Genomic DNA, 15,117 nt, shown 5'->3' with positions numbered 1-15,117 from the left:
AAATTATCAAAAGTTGCTTGACCTAACACAGTGTCCTTCTGGAAGAGGACCCAAGTGAGGTCTGCCCTAACAAAGGTCTAGAGGTTTTGATCTAGGCTCCTGATTCCAGAATTGGATGAGGAGTGGGGGTGGGGAAGGCCAGGGGACCAAGGCCAAGGGCAGCCTGTGGGGGAGGGGAGAGCACCTGATAACTAGGCCTTCTCCACTTAATTTTATTGGGGGAAGCAGGTATTGGAAGTGTGCGGACAAGTACGCAGTTAAATACACCTGAAAAGTACTGAGGGTGGGGGGTGGCAACTGGCAGCTGGGGAGGGGGCTTCAGCAAAGGCTGAAGGTGGCCCTGGGTCTGAGCTTTGGAGGAAACCAGGAATTCTAAGCCCTGCAGATGTGAAGGGATTCCTGGAAGAGCCAGCAAAAACGTGCAATCGCTAAGGGAGAAAGGTGGGGGGGGTCGGGCTGTGACTTCCTGCTCCCGGCAGTCACATAATACAGCTGGAAAAACCGGCTCTGGGTCTGAATGGGTTGCCTGGGGTAATGTGGAGCCATGGGATTCTAGAGTGGAAGAGTGCCCAAAGTCAGCTTGCTGAGGAGCCGAGAGCTTCCTTCGAAATAGCCCCTGGGCTGGGAGAGACCGGGAGGCCTTCCCAGAGGAGATGGCTCCTCCAGCCCCCTTCTTTTTCTATAAATGAAAAGCTTCCTAAAGCATCTGAAGCCTTCATCTTCCTTTGAATCCCCCTCCCCCATGGCCTGGGGGACGCTCCCGATCCTTTATTATGCAGGGCCCACCTAGACGCCCCTCCTGCTCGGCTGTTCTCTGGAGGTCTACAATGGTTATTTAAATGACTAATTGCACTTTAGCGTGGCCTCTGCCCGCCCTTCCCCCTGCCCTTCCTTGGGTGTGGGGGGTGAGCCCAGATAAGCAAATTCTTCTAAGATCAGAGCCTGAGAATGGGAAGAACAACTGAATTGGAGGGGGGAGCACCTCCACCAGGACTTTCCATTAGGAAGACTTCAGAAGTGGCCAGGCAGCCTCCTGGGAGGGCAAAGGTCACTTTGGCTTTTGGGGGGTTTTTTGTTTTGTTTTGTTTTCAGAATCTATTACGAGCTTTTCCCCTTCAACTGTCTTCTCTGTAAATACATTATTGCCCTAAACTACATAAAGCTGTGTAAGCAGCAAAATTTTAAAAATGAGGATCACAGAAAGGACATATACATATGAAACACTGTATACAGTGTTATCTCCTTTTTGAACTGCCCAAAAATAAAATTATGGTAAATCAACAAAGTATGAGGGAAAAAAACCCACAAAAGTTTGTTAAAAAATTCAGATTAATGACGTAGCTTTTCCAAAAATAAATATTTTCATTTACAATTATGCAACATTTTTTTAGCAATCTTGGTGGTAAAAAAAAATCATTTGAATTCCCTGGCACTTAGGCAAGCAACATTTGATTGTCACAATTTACAATTTTGAGATGCTAAAAATGGTATAAGAATCAGTAACATTTCCCCGTTGCAATAACTGATCCTAGTTCAGTTTAATACAATTTAGTGTAAGTCAGATATGTCAAAAACAAAAGAAAATCTGAGTGGATTAGACTTTTACAACACTGAAAAACATAACCCCGACTTGTGAAGTGTCTGTTTGTTTCATTCTGTTCCAATTCCTAATTGACTTTCATTTCTTAGGTCTCAACTCCAAAGTGTTCAATATTTTCTTCCCACTACCTGAGCACTTAGTAAGAATCATACCATTCTCTTTCTAAATTATGCAGAAAAAAGTCATCCACTTCATTCTTTCCAATCTTCTTTCCAACAACTGAAAGTTTATAGTTGTGAAATTTTCAAAAACAAAAAGTATATTCTTACAAGTGTATAATTGTGGATTATCTCCTAGCATGGGAACAAACACGGCATATATTCTCACCCTTCTGAGCCTATCATGACGGCTTTAACAGATGAAATTGTGACTTACGTCTCATGCCATAATTTGCCCATGATTAGAAGTCATGGATCACAGGGCTGAGGAATTCCACGTTATGCCCTGTTTTAGGTCTGAAATGTCACCACCTAAGGGAGGGTTTGTACATGATCTTACTGGAGAAGAGGCATGCAATACTTCCAATTATTTGCCACTGTGAGAAAGGTGAGAGAAAGGAATGGAAAATACTTAATACCTGTTCCTAAGAGCCTTCAAGCCAAGGTCTTGTTCACACGGCAATATTTAGACATGATTTCCCACGCTCTCATTAACACTAATTGGTATATAATGGAAAAACCCGAGAAGGTCGTTTTGGACACAGCCCCAGGTCATCCCCTGACGCCTCTGGGTTGGGCCAGGGGGCCACCTCTCACATCCCTGTTGTCTGAAGTCTGGCCAGGAATGCCAGAACCATCTCCTCACTGATATGTTCCTGGGTACCCTAATGTGCCTCTCAGCATTGGCCTGTCCTCAGGAGAAACCCTTGCAAGCTAGGAGTCAGGGGTGGCCCTCTCCCCAGCTGATGTCTTCAAGGACAGACAGTTTCTGGTCTCTTGTTTGTTTTTGTTACCCAGGTGTGTGCCTTATTCTGGAGCCCCAGATACCCAGACTGCCCTCTCCACATCTGTTTTGATGGAAGATTTCCCCCTTTCTGAGCTTCATTTTAATAATAAAACAACACCTATACCCTTCCCCCACCCCTGTCTCTAGTAATAAGTAAAGTTCCAGTGAGAAAGCAGTTTTGTTCCCTGGAGAAATGGGAAGGTGATGGCCAACTGGCCTCGGAGACCCCGCCTCCTCAGGCCTCCTCTCCACCCCAAGCCAGCTGGCTCAGGTCAAGTTTGCCTGGGCAGGGGGCAGCAGGGAGTGGCCAAAGCCGATGCTGCAGCTCCGGGCTGGGAATAGAACACAAGAAGGACGACAGTAATCTCCCTTGTGCCCAGCCCTGTGCTGGGCCCGCCTGGTTTTTTGTTTCGTTTGAAAACCATGCCCCATTTTTATGATGTTTTTGTGATACTGCACTCAGATACAATAGCTTAAAAGAACAAAGTATACAAGTACTTCCAAGGCAAACAAGTGACATAGATATATGCTTGTTTACAAATAGAATATACACAACATGAACTTGACAAACAAACAAACAAACAAATTTTAAAATGCCAACAATCTACTGTAACCAGGTTTAGTCAAAAGGAGCTTTTTGGCTCTCTCTCAGCTTGAAATCTTTAAAAGGGAACTCTCCTTTTGCTGCTAAATTTGGAACAGTCTAGTTAGGGAACAGGGCCAGGGCCTGGGATTTCACTGGCAATAGGGAGGGACCCTGGGGCAACTTGAACTGCTGCCTACCAGCTGGTGCTCTGCAGCTTCTAAAAGTGGCTGAGATCCTTAGCAGAGGTTAAGCCGCTCGGTCGGTGTATGTAAGAGGCAGGCCCTGAAGGAGTTCATTTTTTCAACTCAACAAGCACACATTAAGTACCTGCCTAGTGAGGGCACAACCCTCCTCCCAGTTGATCCGGGCTTATAACCTCAGTGATTCCCTTTCTGTTCTGATCTGTGGCCAAATCTGGTGGTTTCTGCCTCACAAGTGGCTCCAATTTCCCCTTCTCTCAGCACTTCATCTCCCTGGTGCAGACCCTCATCCCTTCAGGCCTAGACTAAGTCAATAACGTCCTTGGGAGGGAGGGGTCCTGCCTGCCTCAGCCTCTCTCCCCTCCAGTCCATTCTCCAGCCAGTAAAGTGATTTTCCCAAAGCCGCCCAGGTCACCCCTCTATTCTGTAATCTCCAGTGGCTCTCTAGGGCTTCCAGGACCAAATGCCAAGTGCCCCGTTGGGTGATGAAAGCCCTTTGTGACCCCTGCCCCATCTCAGGTCTGTCTTTCCTAACTGTCCCTGACCCCTGCAAAGCTTCCCTTCCTCCCCTGCAGGAATCTTCATTTTTTCCCGGCATCCTTTAAGTCTCAGTTCCAAACTGGCCTTCTGGAGGGCTTTCTCGGTCCCTCCCCCACAGCTAGTGCCTTTCCTGGGGGGACCCCGCCTCCATCTGGACTGGAGATCTTACCTAGTACCTTTCTTGCTGCGGCTCCCCTTTAGACCATGAGCTCCTGGGGGGGGGGGGGGGGGGCTTTGGTTTTGCCTTTCTTTTGTATCCCCAGCTTAGCACTGTACCTGGCACACAGTAGGCGCTTAATGCCTGCCGATTCATTGCCAGGCACAGAGCTAAGTTCTGGGTATCTACAAATAATTTACTAGATACATAGACGGACAGATAGGTACTAGATAGGCAAGATGGACGAATGAATGAATGCCCTTTCCAGGAATTATGCCCTTACTAGTCGATGCGTAGGAAGATGGACCTGGAACCCTCAGTTTAAATTCAACCCGAATCCCTTAGTAGTTGTTGAGACCACAGGCACGTCCCTTCCTGGCTGAGCCTCGGTTTCCTCTCTCTGTTAAATGGGGTTACTCACTTCCAGCCTCATCCTGGGGCTGTGGCAGGGACCAGATATTGTGTGGCTATCCCTATTCATGGTAGGGTGGGCTTGGTTTGGATGTTTTGGGGAACCTTGTATTGGGGTATTCAGTGAAAACAAAAAGATCAGAGGGTGGGAGGAGGGAGGGGAAGGAGTGCTGGCTGGGGGCTGAGGGCTGGGGGCTGGGGGCGAGGCCAGACTCTGGAAGCTTGTTCTGTCCTACGCAGAGAGGGCGGAGTGCCTAGCCATGGCCCGAACTGGGAAGGCTGTTGAGCCGGCGAGCTGGAAGACTGAAGGACCTGCCCAGGGGCCGGCGGGTGGGGACCTCCATCTGGAGGCAGAATCCTCCCTGCAAACGCTGAGAAGACAGTACCTTCAGAAGTCTACTAGCTATTTCTTGGCAGGTCAGTGTCTCCTTACTGAATAGCTGAAGGACTTTTTGCAGACAAGATTACTGAAGCTTGGCTAGGGGGTGGCCCCCAGAACTGGACTAGGCCTACTGTGCGCTGAATTCAATTTACCAGATACCTCTAAGTCCCTGCTTGTGATTTAGTCCTGTCTCCATGGAGGAGGTGGCCCTTCTTGCCAAGCCCACCCCCTGGATGAGGGCCACAGACCTTGTTTCTAACACCTCCCCCCGTGCTCATGTGCCTACTCTCTTTCTCTTCACCTCGATCTCCCTAATTCCTACTGCCTACCCCCAGCCAGGACCCTCACATCTCACTCTTCTGTCCACCCCTCCCCCTGTGCCAGCCAAACTTCAGAGAGCTGCCTTCTGGACCCCTCCCCCTCCTTCTCACTGCACTTGCCCTCCCCCCTCCAGAGTTAGGAAGCATTTATTAGTACTTGCCTTTTAGCTGACCCGAGCTGCCCTCTCCAAAGCCCCCAGCCAGCTCCTTGAGGCCAAACCTGAGTCTGTTGTCAGCCTTGCCTTCTCTGCCGATCTTCTGCCTTGGCCACTGTGGATGCCTCTTTTCCTTACCCCTTGGGTTTCCCTGACCGTTCTTTCACATACCTCAGAGCTCAGCCTGGGCGCTCTTCTCCCTGTATTGTATCCTCCTCACCTCCTTGCCTTGTGTGGTGTTTTCTTTTTATTTCATTCACTTATTCTTTTAAATGAATTTTTACTTTCTAGCAAAGATCTGTTTTCTCACCGTGCCACCTCCCATTGAGAAAGCAAGAAAGGCAAGCCTCCTGGGTTTAATTATCATCGCTACGTAGTTGATCACCAGCTCTCTATATCCAGGCCCCTCCTCCAGGAGCCACAGTGATTTTCATAAAGTGTGGGTCTGACCTTACTCAGTAAGCTCCATCAGCTTCCTGTTATTTCTAGGGTAAAATACTAGTTCCTGTTTGGCATTGAAACCCTGCCCAGCCTTGTTAAGCATTCGTCCGTCCCCTCAAACAATGCACAGCCTCTGAGGCTCGTTCCTCACAGAGGACACCCATTGAGGGCGCTGTGCCGTGGCCGAGCTTTGTACCTGGAATGCACCCCTCACTACCGCCTTGTGGAATGCCCGGTGTCCTTCAAGACTTGGTTCAAGGTGCCATCTTTTGCAGGAGGCATCTACCGGTTCCCCCAACTGTTAGCCAATTTTTCTCCCGCACTCCCAAATTTTCCTTCTGTTTGCCCTTCTTTCCCCACCCTTCCCCAAGGAAACAAAAACCTTTTGTGTTGTTCTGGTTCCGAGTTCCTGTTGCTCCTGGGTCCAGTAGGAGCCCCTTGAGGGCATGGACTTTCTCTTGCCCAGTACAACTCTAGGAACACGGTACTTAGTGTTTTGACTGAATAGGGGTGATGCTTGACCCCATGGGAGTGGATGAGTGATGCCCAGAGAAGGCAGAGAAGACGAGGGGATCAAGGCCAACCTGAAAATGGGGTAGGGAGGGGACAGAGAGTTGTGGCGAGCTAAGAGTCCAGTGGGTGCCATATTTCCTAGTTGGGAGAGCCCAGAGTAAGGAGGAAGAGCCTGGCGGGAGGGGGGAAGGAGGGACAATCAAGCCCCTCTTTCTTTTTCTTTCCCAAGAGGGCATCCTTTACCGCCAGGGCAAAAATCGAAATCAGAAATTTCTCTTTACTGATGAGGAGAAGAAAAAGGCCTTTTGGGAGGCCCATGTTGTTGAAGACAGGCACTATGGCTTGAGAAACACCTGCACTAACCTCAGCAAGAACTACTACTGGCCAGGGGTGTCCGTCGATGCCCGAAACTGGGTAGGAGCGGTTACAAGACAACAGTCTTCAAGTTGTGTGCAGGGAAGCTGGGTGGTACAGTGGGTAGAGCTCTGGATGTGGAGTTCCAATTCAGAAACCCCCTGGCTGGGTGACCGGCCAGCTCATATGTCAAATGTCTCAGTCACAATTTCCTAGACAATGAGGGGGCCTCTAAGGTCCACGTCAGCTCCAAATAGGACCCTCTGATTTTAGCCGGCTTGGCTAAAATCCCACTTTTCTGACTTCCGCTCCTGAGTCCCAGCTTGTGTCTTGAGTGACCCAAACGGAAGGCTGACCGATTTAATCCTGAATGGTCATCGGAGCTTAGATTAGAGAACCAGAGAGAAAGCTTAAGGTCCAGAGACGGAGGTGGCCCAAGGGGGCTTGGGTGATTGGGTGACCAGAGCTGGGAAGGCCACAAGTTCATGGGCATCCAAGAAGGCTTACCTTCGGAGCATGCCTCCTCCCTTTGGTGATTACATCCAGCTTACTTTTTCCCCAGGAATAAAGCTGGTTAGGGAGACTTAGCCAACCCAACCTGCTGTATGCAGAGAGCCCTATGAGCTCAGAGCCTGGCCCAAGCTTGCGCCCTGAGCAGGATGTGAAGGGTCGGGAGGGTGGGGAGGTCATGGGCTGGAGGCGGCCTCCTTTCTTCTCCTAGCCTGGCCGGAAGCTCTGTGCTCTCTTACCCCACAGGTCAAGAAATGTAAGAAATGCCAAGACAGAAGTGTCAGGATGGCAGCACAGGTTGCCGTGGTAAGTGCCCTCTTGGCAGGTTGGCAGGGTGAGAGCGAGGAAGCCCAAGACTTCCCAAAATCCTCCCTGGAGGGACCCAGTGGGGGACAGATGGCCTGAAGATGGGTTTCCCTGCCCTGGGTCTGAGGTCAGGCATTTCAAGAGCTTTCTTGCCCTACCTGGGAGTTGGGAGCATGGGCTTGGGAGAGGGCAAAGCCAGGGCTGGGCTGGAGGCAGGTGGCCGTACATCCCTCTCCCAGCTGAACTGGAACCATCACTGCTTTGCATTCTTTGAAGGAATCCGGATCTGCTGGAGACCTCCAGGAAGAAAGCAGGGCCACTCTTCATTTCTTGGTGCCCCAGGTACTGTTGGATGTCCAGGAGCTGCGGCTGCCTTGGGGCGGAGGCCAGGGGGTGATTTCTCTTCTGACTAAACCTCTCAAGCAGCTGTGTTTGCTCATTTTTTAATTTTCTTTTTTCTATCAACCTTCTCTCTCCCACCTCCTCCCTCCCCCAAATGAGAGAGAAGTGAGACAAACTCCCCATCACAGCACGTATAGACCTCAAATGCCCTGGGGCCGTATAGACCTCAAATGCCCTGGGGCCTGGGCCGCATCTCCAGGCAGTCAGCTCTTGTGTCATCATGAGTCCTTTGGGATTATGCTGGGTCCTCACGTCCAGCAGAGTTTGAATATTTTGGCACATCTACAGTTAAGAGTGGGTTTTGCTCAGGACCAATCCCTCCCCTTGTCTGCCCCTCCTTTTCTCCTTCCTTCCTTCCTTCCAGTTTCCCGGCTGAGTGACGTGTATTTCTGTACCCAGTTGCCTGAGGTGTATCCTTCCCTCCTTTTGACCAGTTCAGATGAGTGAGGGTCCAGAGTGGGCTGTTCCCCCGACCCCTCCCTCCTTGTTTGCATAGACTTCCACATTCGTTCGCCAGTTGTATATACCCAGTACCCAGGCTTCCTGCCTCCCTTCCCCGTGCAACTCCCGCTCAGCATCCGTCCCTGGGCCTGCCCAGGCGACTTCCCAGCATTGACTGGGTCCTCCTGGAGACCTGTCGTGCCAAAGCCTGGACTCCCTGCTCCCCGTCTGTTCTCTTCCTCCGTAGAACAAAGGGCTCTTCAGCTTTGTCAGCCTGCAGCTGTTTGGGCCCCTGGAGAAGACCGCCAGGGGAGCCCGCTTTGCCTTTGTGACTACTGACTACTTTACAAAATCAGTCCTTGCCGCACCTATGCAAACCTGCTCCCCCGAGGACACTGGCAGGCAGATCTTTGAGCTGGTGAGGAAGTTTGGCCTACCGGAAGGCATCTTCAGCACTCAGCAGCAAGGCTTCATCCTCCAGGTAGGAAGCTGCTCTCTGATCATCCCCGCCCCAAGCACTCCTTCAGCTGCCCCGAGACGACAGCCCGCGTCAGGGCCCGGCTCGGGCCAGGGTCAGGGCATCAGGGACAAGTGAAAGGAGTGTGTGTCTGCCCAGAGAAGTGGGGAAATGAGGCCCTGGAATCAATGCCATCGATCCAATGTCTGCTACAGGGCACTGTGCTGGGGAGGTGGGGACAATCCTCCCTGCCCTCAAGTACCTGGATGTCTCCTGGGGGTGAATGTACACAACAGAGCCTCCAAAGGCAGCTGCCGGGATGGGGAGGGGGAATCAGGTCGGTCCCTTGGAGGGGATGGATGGGGAGGGGAGAGAGAGGATTCTGGGCATGGAGGCAGGAGAAGTCATGAGAGGAGAAGGCCCCGCTGGCTGAGATCAAAAGAGTACGTGGTCATGGGGAGTGAGAAACGTGAAAACTAACAATTATACAGCACCTACTGGGTGCAAGGCCCTGCGCTGAGCGCTTTACAGACAGTGTCTCATTGGGTCCTTACAACAATCCTGGGAGAGAGGTGCTATTGTCCCCACTTTACAGATGAGGAAACAGACAAACTAACTTGTCTGGTTCCTCTGCTAGTGCCTGGGGCTGGATTAGAACTCTGATCTTTGGGACTCCAGGCCCAGAGCTCGGAGCACTGTGGCGCCCCCTCGCTGCAGGGAAAGATTCATGGTGGAGGGTGGAGTGAAGCTCCATGAGCAGGGCAGTGCTGTGGTCAGTCAGCCATGTGTGTGCTTGAGGAGGGTGGTTGCAGGAAGACCCGTAGGAGGCTTTGTCAGGCAGACACCTTGGGTGGTCAGGGCAGGCCTCACAGAAAGGGTGGCATACAACCTGCTGGGCACCAGAGGATGTGCGGCCTTCAGATAAGCCAAGGAGAATTGGCATGGCATCCCAGGTAAAGGGAAGGATGTGAGCAAAGGCTCAAAAGCCAGAATTTGGGTCATAACCTGTTAGATTCTGAGGTCAGTAATGATTTCCTAGGTTCCAGAGTCGGAAAGGGACCATAGAGCTCCTTCCTCCCTATCACCTAACCCCGCATTTTACAAAGAAAGAAACTGAGGCAGACGACACAATGGAGCGAGAGAAGAGCCCGGTTCACATCCTGCCTCTGACAGGACCCTGGGTGGCCTTGCACAGCCCAGGGCCTCATGTTCCCCATCTGGTAAATGAGGGAGGTGGTGTGGTTAGCCACTTCTACTTTCAGCTAAACTCCTAAGACTGAGGCCCTCTAGGCAGCAGCAGAGCTCTGACTTGAACCCAGGTCCAGTAACTCAACAAAGCAAAGGGAACCCCAGTGGTTTTGGTTTTTTTAAGTTTTAAGTGTGATGCTGCTTGTTTCTATGATTATAGAACACCCTCTCCTCCAGCCCTCCATCTGCCCCATTACTCTTCCTCTGAGAGACAGAAAAACCGCTAAGTATACCAGCCTCTAGTGACCACTTCCTATTGGGCTCGGGCACGCGGCCCTCTACAGTGGCATCTGGTAGCTGTGAGCCCCCACCTATCTGCCAAGAGCCTGGAATGCTTTGTCCTCATCTGTCCTGAGGGCTGTGCGGGCAGTGCATTTAGCCTGAGGTCAGCTGCCTCATTTTTATTTTCATTATTGAAATCCCTGCCAGTAATTGTTCCTCTGATGCCTTTTTGGTTCTTGCCTCTTCCAAGCCTTCCCAGATTTCTCTGAAATTGTCCCTTTTGCTGTTCTGTGAACCGCTGTCCTGATGACATCATGTGCTCAGCCACTCCCCACTGGGTGGGCTTCCCCTGGAGTTCCAGTTCTTGACCACCGTGAAGAGAGCTGTAAATACTTTGTAGGAGTAGGTCTCCTCCCTTTTTCTTTGCTCTCTTTGGAAGTGCAGGCCTAGAATGAGTGGAATCACTGGATCCACAGGATGCCCAGCTGAGTGACCGAGGCCACAGTTAGTTCCAAATTGCTTTCCAAATCTCATCATACACACAACTCCACCAACCACGTACCAGTGTTCCTTATGGCCCCTCCAACAATTTCCATTTTCCTTTTTTCTCATCTTGGCCAATGTTTGGAATTTCAAAATGGTTCTTCTCGTAGGTCTGTAATTCTCAGTGGTCTGGAGGATGGTTGGGGCTTGATTTGGTTTTATTGTTTGTTTGTTTTTGCTTTTGCTGTTCCGTGAGGCAGTCGGGGTTAAGTGACTTGCCCAGCGTCGGTCACACAGCTAGCAAGTTTCAAGTGTCTGAGGCCAGATTTGTGGTTTGGTTTTAATGTGGCTTTTGAGAGCTCGCACTTTTTTCCTTCCAAAAGCTTCCTCCCAGAGTTGACAGCCAAGAAACAAAGCGGCTAGAGTAGCTCCCAGCCCTTGGGGAGTCCCAGAACTCCCTGGGCACTGACAGAAGAGGTAGATGTGTCAACCCTGCTGACACAGAACATAGATAGCTAACGCTGGCAGATATCCTGACAGTACAGTGGGCTGCCTTGTGTGTGAGGTAATGGGTTCCCCGTCATCCAGGGGATCCAAGATTTTCTTTCGGGTCTAGGGTCTCTGACCTTCTTGTTGGGGGAGCCCTCGCCCCCACCCTCAGGTCCTGCCAGCGTGGCCGGTGCCTCTCAGTGGCTGAAGCTCATGTTTCAAATCCAGTGTGTCCATAATGCCCATTGCTTCTCACTTTTGATTAATTTATTTGGTCTTATCTTTTCAGCTAAATAAAATTTTGAAAATGGCCTTGAAAATAAAACGTAACCTGGTTGTTGAATACTGTCCTCAAACAGACGGGTTCCTAGAAGACACCAAGGCCTTTGTGAGGAGGTGAGCTGGGGCTGGGGGGTGGGGAGGGGAGGGCATGGGAGAGCCCAGTGGCCTGCGTTTAGATCCTGAGCATCATCTCCCATCACCTCCTCTGTGCATCCTTGTGGGTCCCAGGAGGGGTGACTGGCTGCCTACTCAAGCACATCCCAAGGTAACCGCTGGGTTCCCATGTTCCTTCTGAGGGCTTGAAACTAATGAGATCCTGCATGAAGAAGATGTGGCTGGAGTCAAGACCCTGCGTGCTTTGTGTTTGTCTCTCCGTCCATCCATCCAGCCATCTGTCTGTCTATCTGTCCATCTATCCATCCATCCAGTCATCTGTCTGTCTGTCCAATCTATCCATCACATCTATCCATCACGTCCATACATCCACCCATCTATCCGTCTGTCGGTCCATTCATCATCCACCCATCCATCCATCCATCACATCCATGCATCCACCCATCCATCCATCCATCACATCCATCCATCCATCCACCCATCCATCCATTCATCCACCCATCCATCCATCCATCCATCTAGCTATCCGTCTATCTGTCTGTCCATCGGTCCATCCATCCACCCATCCATCCCTCTGTCCACCCATCCATCTATCTGTCCATCCATCCAGTCTTCCGTCTGCCTGTCCATCCATCCATCCCAAACCACCCCCTTTCTTTTCAGGCTTCTCTCCCTGGTGCTGACAGCAAACCCGACAGATTGGGACCAACACCTCCATGAGGTTTTCTTCCTCCAGAGCAGACCCTCTGACTACATAAGGGCCTTGCCTGGAGGGTCCTCCTCCCTAACCCCACCTGCCCTCCATCGTGGAGGTTTTGGCTGGCTCCTTTAGTCCCTGCAGATGGGAACATTCTGTGGGCTGAGGACAGCTCTACTGGTCAGCGAGTGATGAGCATGGGAGGGAGGGAGGGAGGGAGGGAGGGAGGGAGGGAGGAGGGCCTCACAGCTTGGGAAGGGGGTGCTTGGACACAGGGTCCCTTCCCCAATGTTCCTGGGCCACTCTGGCTCTGTTCTGGGCCCCATTGCATCTGCCCTGGATCTCTTACTAACATGTGTGTCATCTTCCCAGACGCTTCCTAGCTGTGTGACCTTGGGTAAGTCAATTCACCCTGTTTGTCTCAGTTTCCTCATCTGTAAAATGAACTGCAGAGGAAAATGGCAAACCGCTCCAGTATCTCTGCCCAGAAAACCCCAAATGGGGCCACGGAGAGTCAGACATGACTGACAAACTGTTGAACAGCGAGTGGGGAAAGGAGGTCTGGAGTGAGGGTGACCAGCTGGGTGGCTGTGGCCTCGCTGCCCCGTTGTCAGGAGGACAGATGCAGGTGCAGAGACGCAGCAGGCCTGGGGACTGAGTGCGGGCTGTTTCCAGAGGAATCTGTCCCGACCCCCAGGTTTCTTCCCTTCTCCATCTCTAGGAAGAGGAGGAGGACTTGAGTGGCCCAGAGGTCAAGTTGCAAGACGTCTCCTGTGCCCCTGATGCAAACTGCTCCCCATTCGTCTGTGCCCCCGAGGCCCCGCAGAGCTGCCCAGATAGCGAGAGGGACTCCCCGGTGAGAGCCCCAAGAAGCGAGGACAGGTGTCTGTATTGTAACAGGCTTCCCGATGAGGGTGACAGTGATGTGTTTGCTGTGGTGAGTGGATGCTGTCGCTGACACAAGCTTGGCTCTCGGGTTTCTTACCACTCTGGAGCCATCACCGACAACCAGAGGCAGAGCAGACGTCGGCACTGGTTCGGCCCCTGGGGGGAGGAGTCCTGGAGGGCAGGGCAGGGCACAGCGGCAGCAGGGGAGGGAACCTCCCGTGAGCCCGGCTAACTCAGTGGCCGCCAGCCCTCTGTGCCCGCTGCTGCTGGCCTCAGCCGTCGTGTGTTTGTGCCCCCTCCCAGCTACAGTGCGACCGATGCCAGGTGTGGGCCCATGACTTGTGTGTGACGAGGCGGCATGGACGAGTGTATCAGAAAACCAGCGTCCGGTGCAGAACCTGCCTCCTGGCAGATGAAGGAGCGGGGCCGGGGCCCGGACCCTTCTCCAGAGCTCTGGAAGCAGAGGGGAGCAGGTCAAGCAGCTTGGGGCCCTAAGGAGGACCATGGGACCAATGTGGCCGGCCACGGGCACCACCGGGCAGCAAACACTCATCATCTTCCCGCCTTCCAAGTAGCTGGTGGGCCCTGAGCCTGGGCCTGCCCCATCTCTGCCAGGGACAGACAGATGTGCCCTGCGTGAGGACCGTGTACAAACGCTGCTGCGATGGGTGAAGTCACTACAACCTCCAATGTCTGTTCCATGTATTCTTTAGTTTTGAGATCCCTAAAAAAGTAAATCAGCTGCCCTTCTCCTACCCTCCCCCAACACTTACTCACAAGGCCTCTGTGACCCAGCTTCCCCTCCCTTCTCCGAGGAGCCAGGATGGTCAGACAACAGTCAACATACATCTCTCTGATGCCTGCCTGTCATGGGACAGTCACTGTGCCCACCTCTTGGGATACGAAGGTAGAAATGAACCTGTCCTCCCTGAGACTGCATCTCGGACTCTGGACCCCTAGCCCACCACCTCCCTACAAAGACACAAGATAATATTTTATTAAAAGTTAATATTTACTATTTGGGGGTTAGTTGGGAAGTTTTGCTGTGACAAAATTTAGTATGAAAATAATTTTTATAGCTTTTTGATTTATCTGTAAGCTCCATCCCTCCAAAAAAAAAATCAAATTCTTTTAAGAGACTTAAATTTTGTCAGTGGTGTATAGTTCCTGGTTTTCTGTGTCATAGTAACTAATTTTGAAATTTAAAAAATTCAATAATGCTTTCAAACTATTATTTTATCCATTTTTATTAAACATTCATATTTCATATTCAGAAAATATTTAAGTGATACAAACTTCTGCCTTGTGTGGGTCCCCAAAAAATGAATACTTCATTTTGCATCCTGAGGCCCTGCCATTTCTGTCAAGAGGCACATGGAGAGCTCCTCAGTCCTCTGAACTTAACCGATGGCGTCAAGGGAATTAGAAGAATGGCCTTTAAATTAAAATTTAAAAGCAGAAAGTGTCAGTTGGACAAACTGGCCTCTCACCCGTGGGTGACCGGAGTGGAACAGAGCAGACTAGAGATGGGAGAGTCAGGAATCAAACAGAAGTGTAAGGTCGAAGTGAGGGAAACACGTATGCTGGTGGGAGGGACCTGCTGTAGTGTGGCTAAACCTCAATTGATATACCTGAGGCTAGACAGTCGAAGTGTAGCATAGCTACAGTAGTGAGATAGTAGCATCAGGGAGGCAAGGTTGTCTAGTGACAAAGTCCATTCATGCAGGGCTTCATGGCTGGGCCTGTTTGTGCTTGCCCCAGCTCGGGGACCATCCCTTCCAGAAGGCGAGCGCAAAGGATTGTGGTTCTGCCAGGCTCAGGGCACAGCTTGTTTGCTGGGCCTTAGCTCTGGAAATCAAGGTGTCTCCTGATATCTTGACAAAAGCAAGGGGCACTTAGGTGGCAAAGAGGATAGAGCACCGGCCCTGGAATCAGGAAAACCGGAGTTTAAATCCATCTTCAGGCACTTACTAC

At 51.3% G+C, this 15,117-nt stretch overlaps 1 protein-coding gene across 2 annotated transcripts; it reads left to right on the top strand.

Annotated features, from left to right (window-relative positions):
* Positions 1-8,211: 8,211 nt before the first annotated feature.
* Positions 8,212-14,348, top strand: LOC114047774. Of its 2 annotated transcripts, XM_027868705.1 has the most exons (5): positions 8,212-8,744; positions 11,452-11,558; positions 12,222-12,312; positions 12,977-13,192; positions 13,447-14,348. In XM_027868705.1, the coding sequence occupies exons 1-5, from the start codon at positions 8,634-8,636 to the stop codon at positions 13,636-13,638; spliced, it is 717 nt and encodes a 238-aa protein (XP_027724506.1). In that variant the 5' UTR covers positions 8,212-8,633; the 3' UTR covers positions 13,639-14,348. The 2 variants fall into 2 exon arrangements, with proteins under 2 accessions (XP_027724506.1, XP_027724508.1); XM_027868707.1 differs by lacking the exons at positions 8,212-8,744; positions 11,452-11,558; positions 12,222-12,312 and adding an exon at positions 12,710-12,883.
* Positions 14,349-15,117: the final 769 nt, after the last annotated feature.

Source organism: Vombatus ursinus, unplaced genomic scaffold (genome assembly GCF_900497805.2).
Source record: "Vombatus ursinus unplaced genomic scaffold, bare-nosed wombat genome assembly UNPS02014790.1, whole genome shotgun sequence".
NCBI lineage: Eukaryota > Metazoa > Chordata > Mammalia > Diprotodontia > Vombatidae > Vombatus > Vombatus ursinus.
This window is presented reverse-complemented; position numbering and strand designations above follow the sequence as displayed.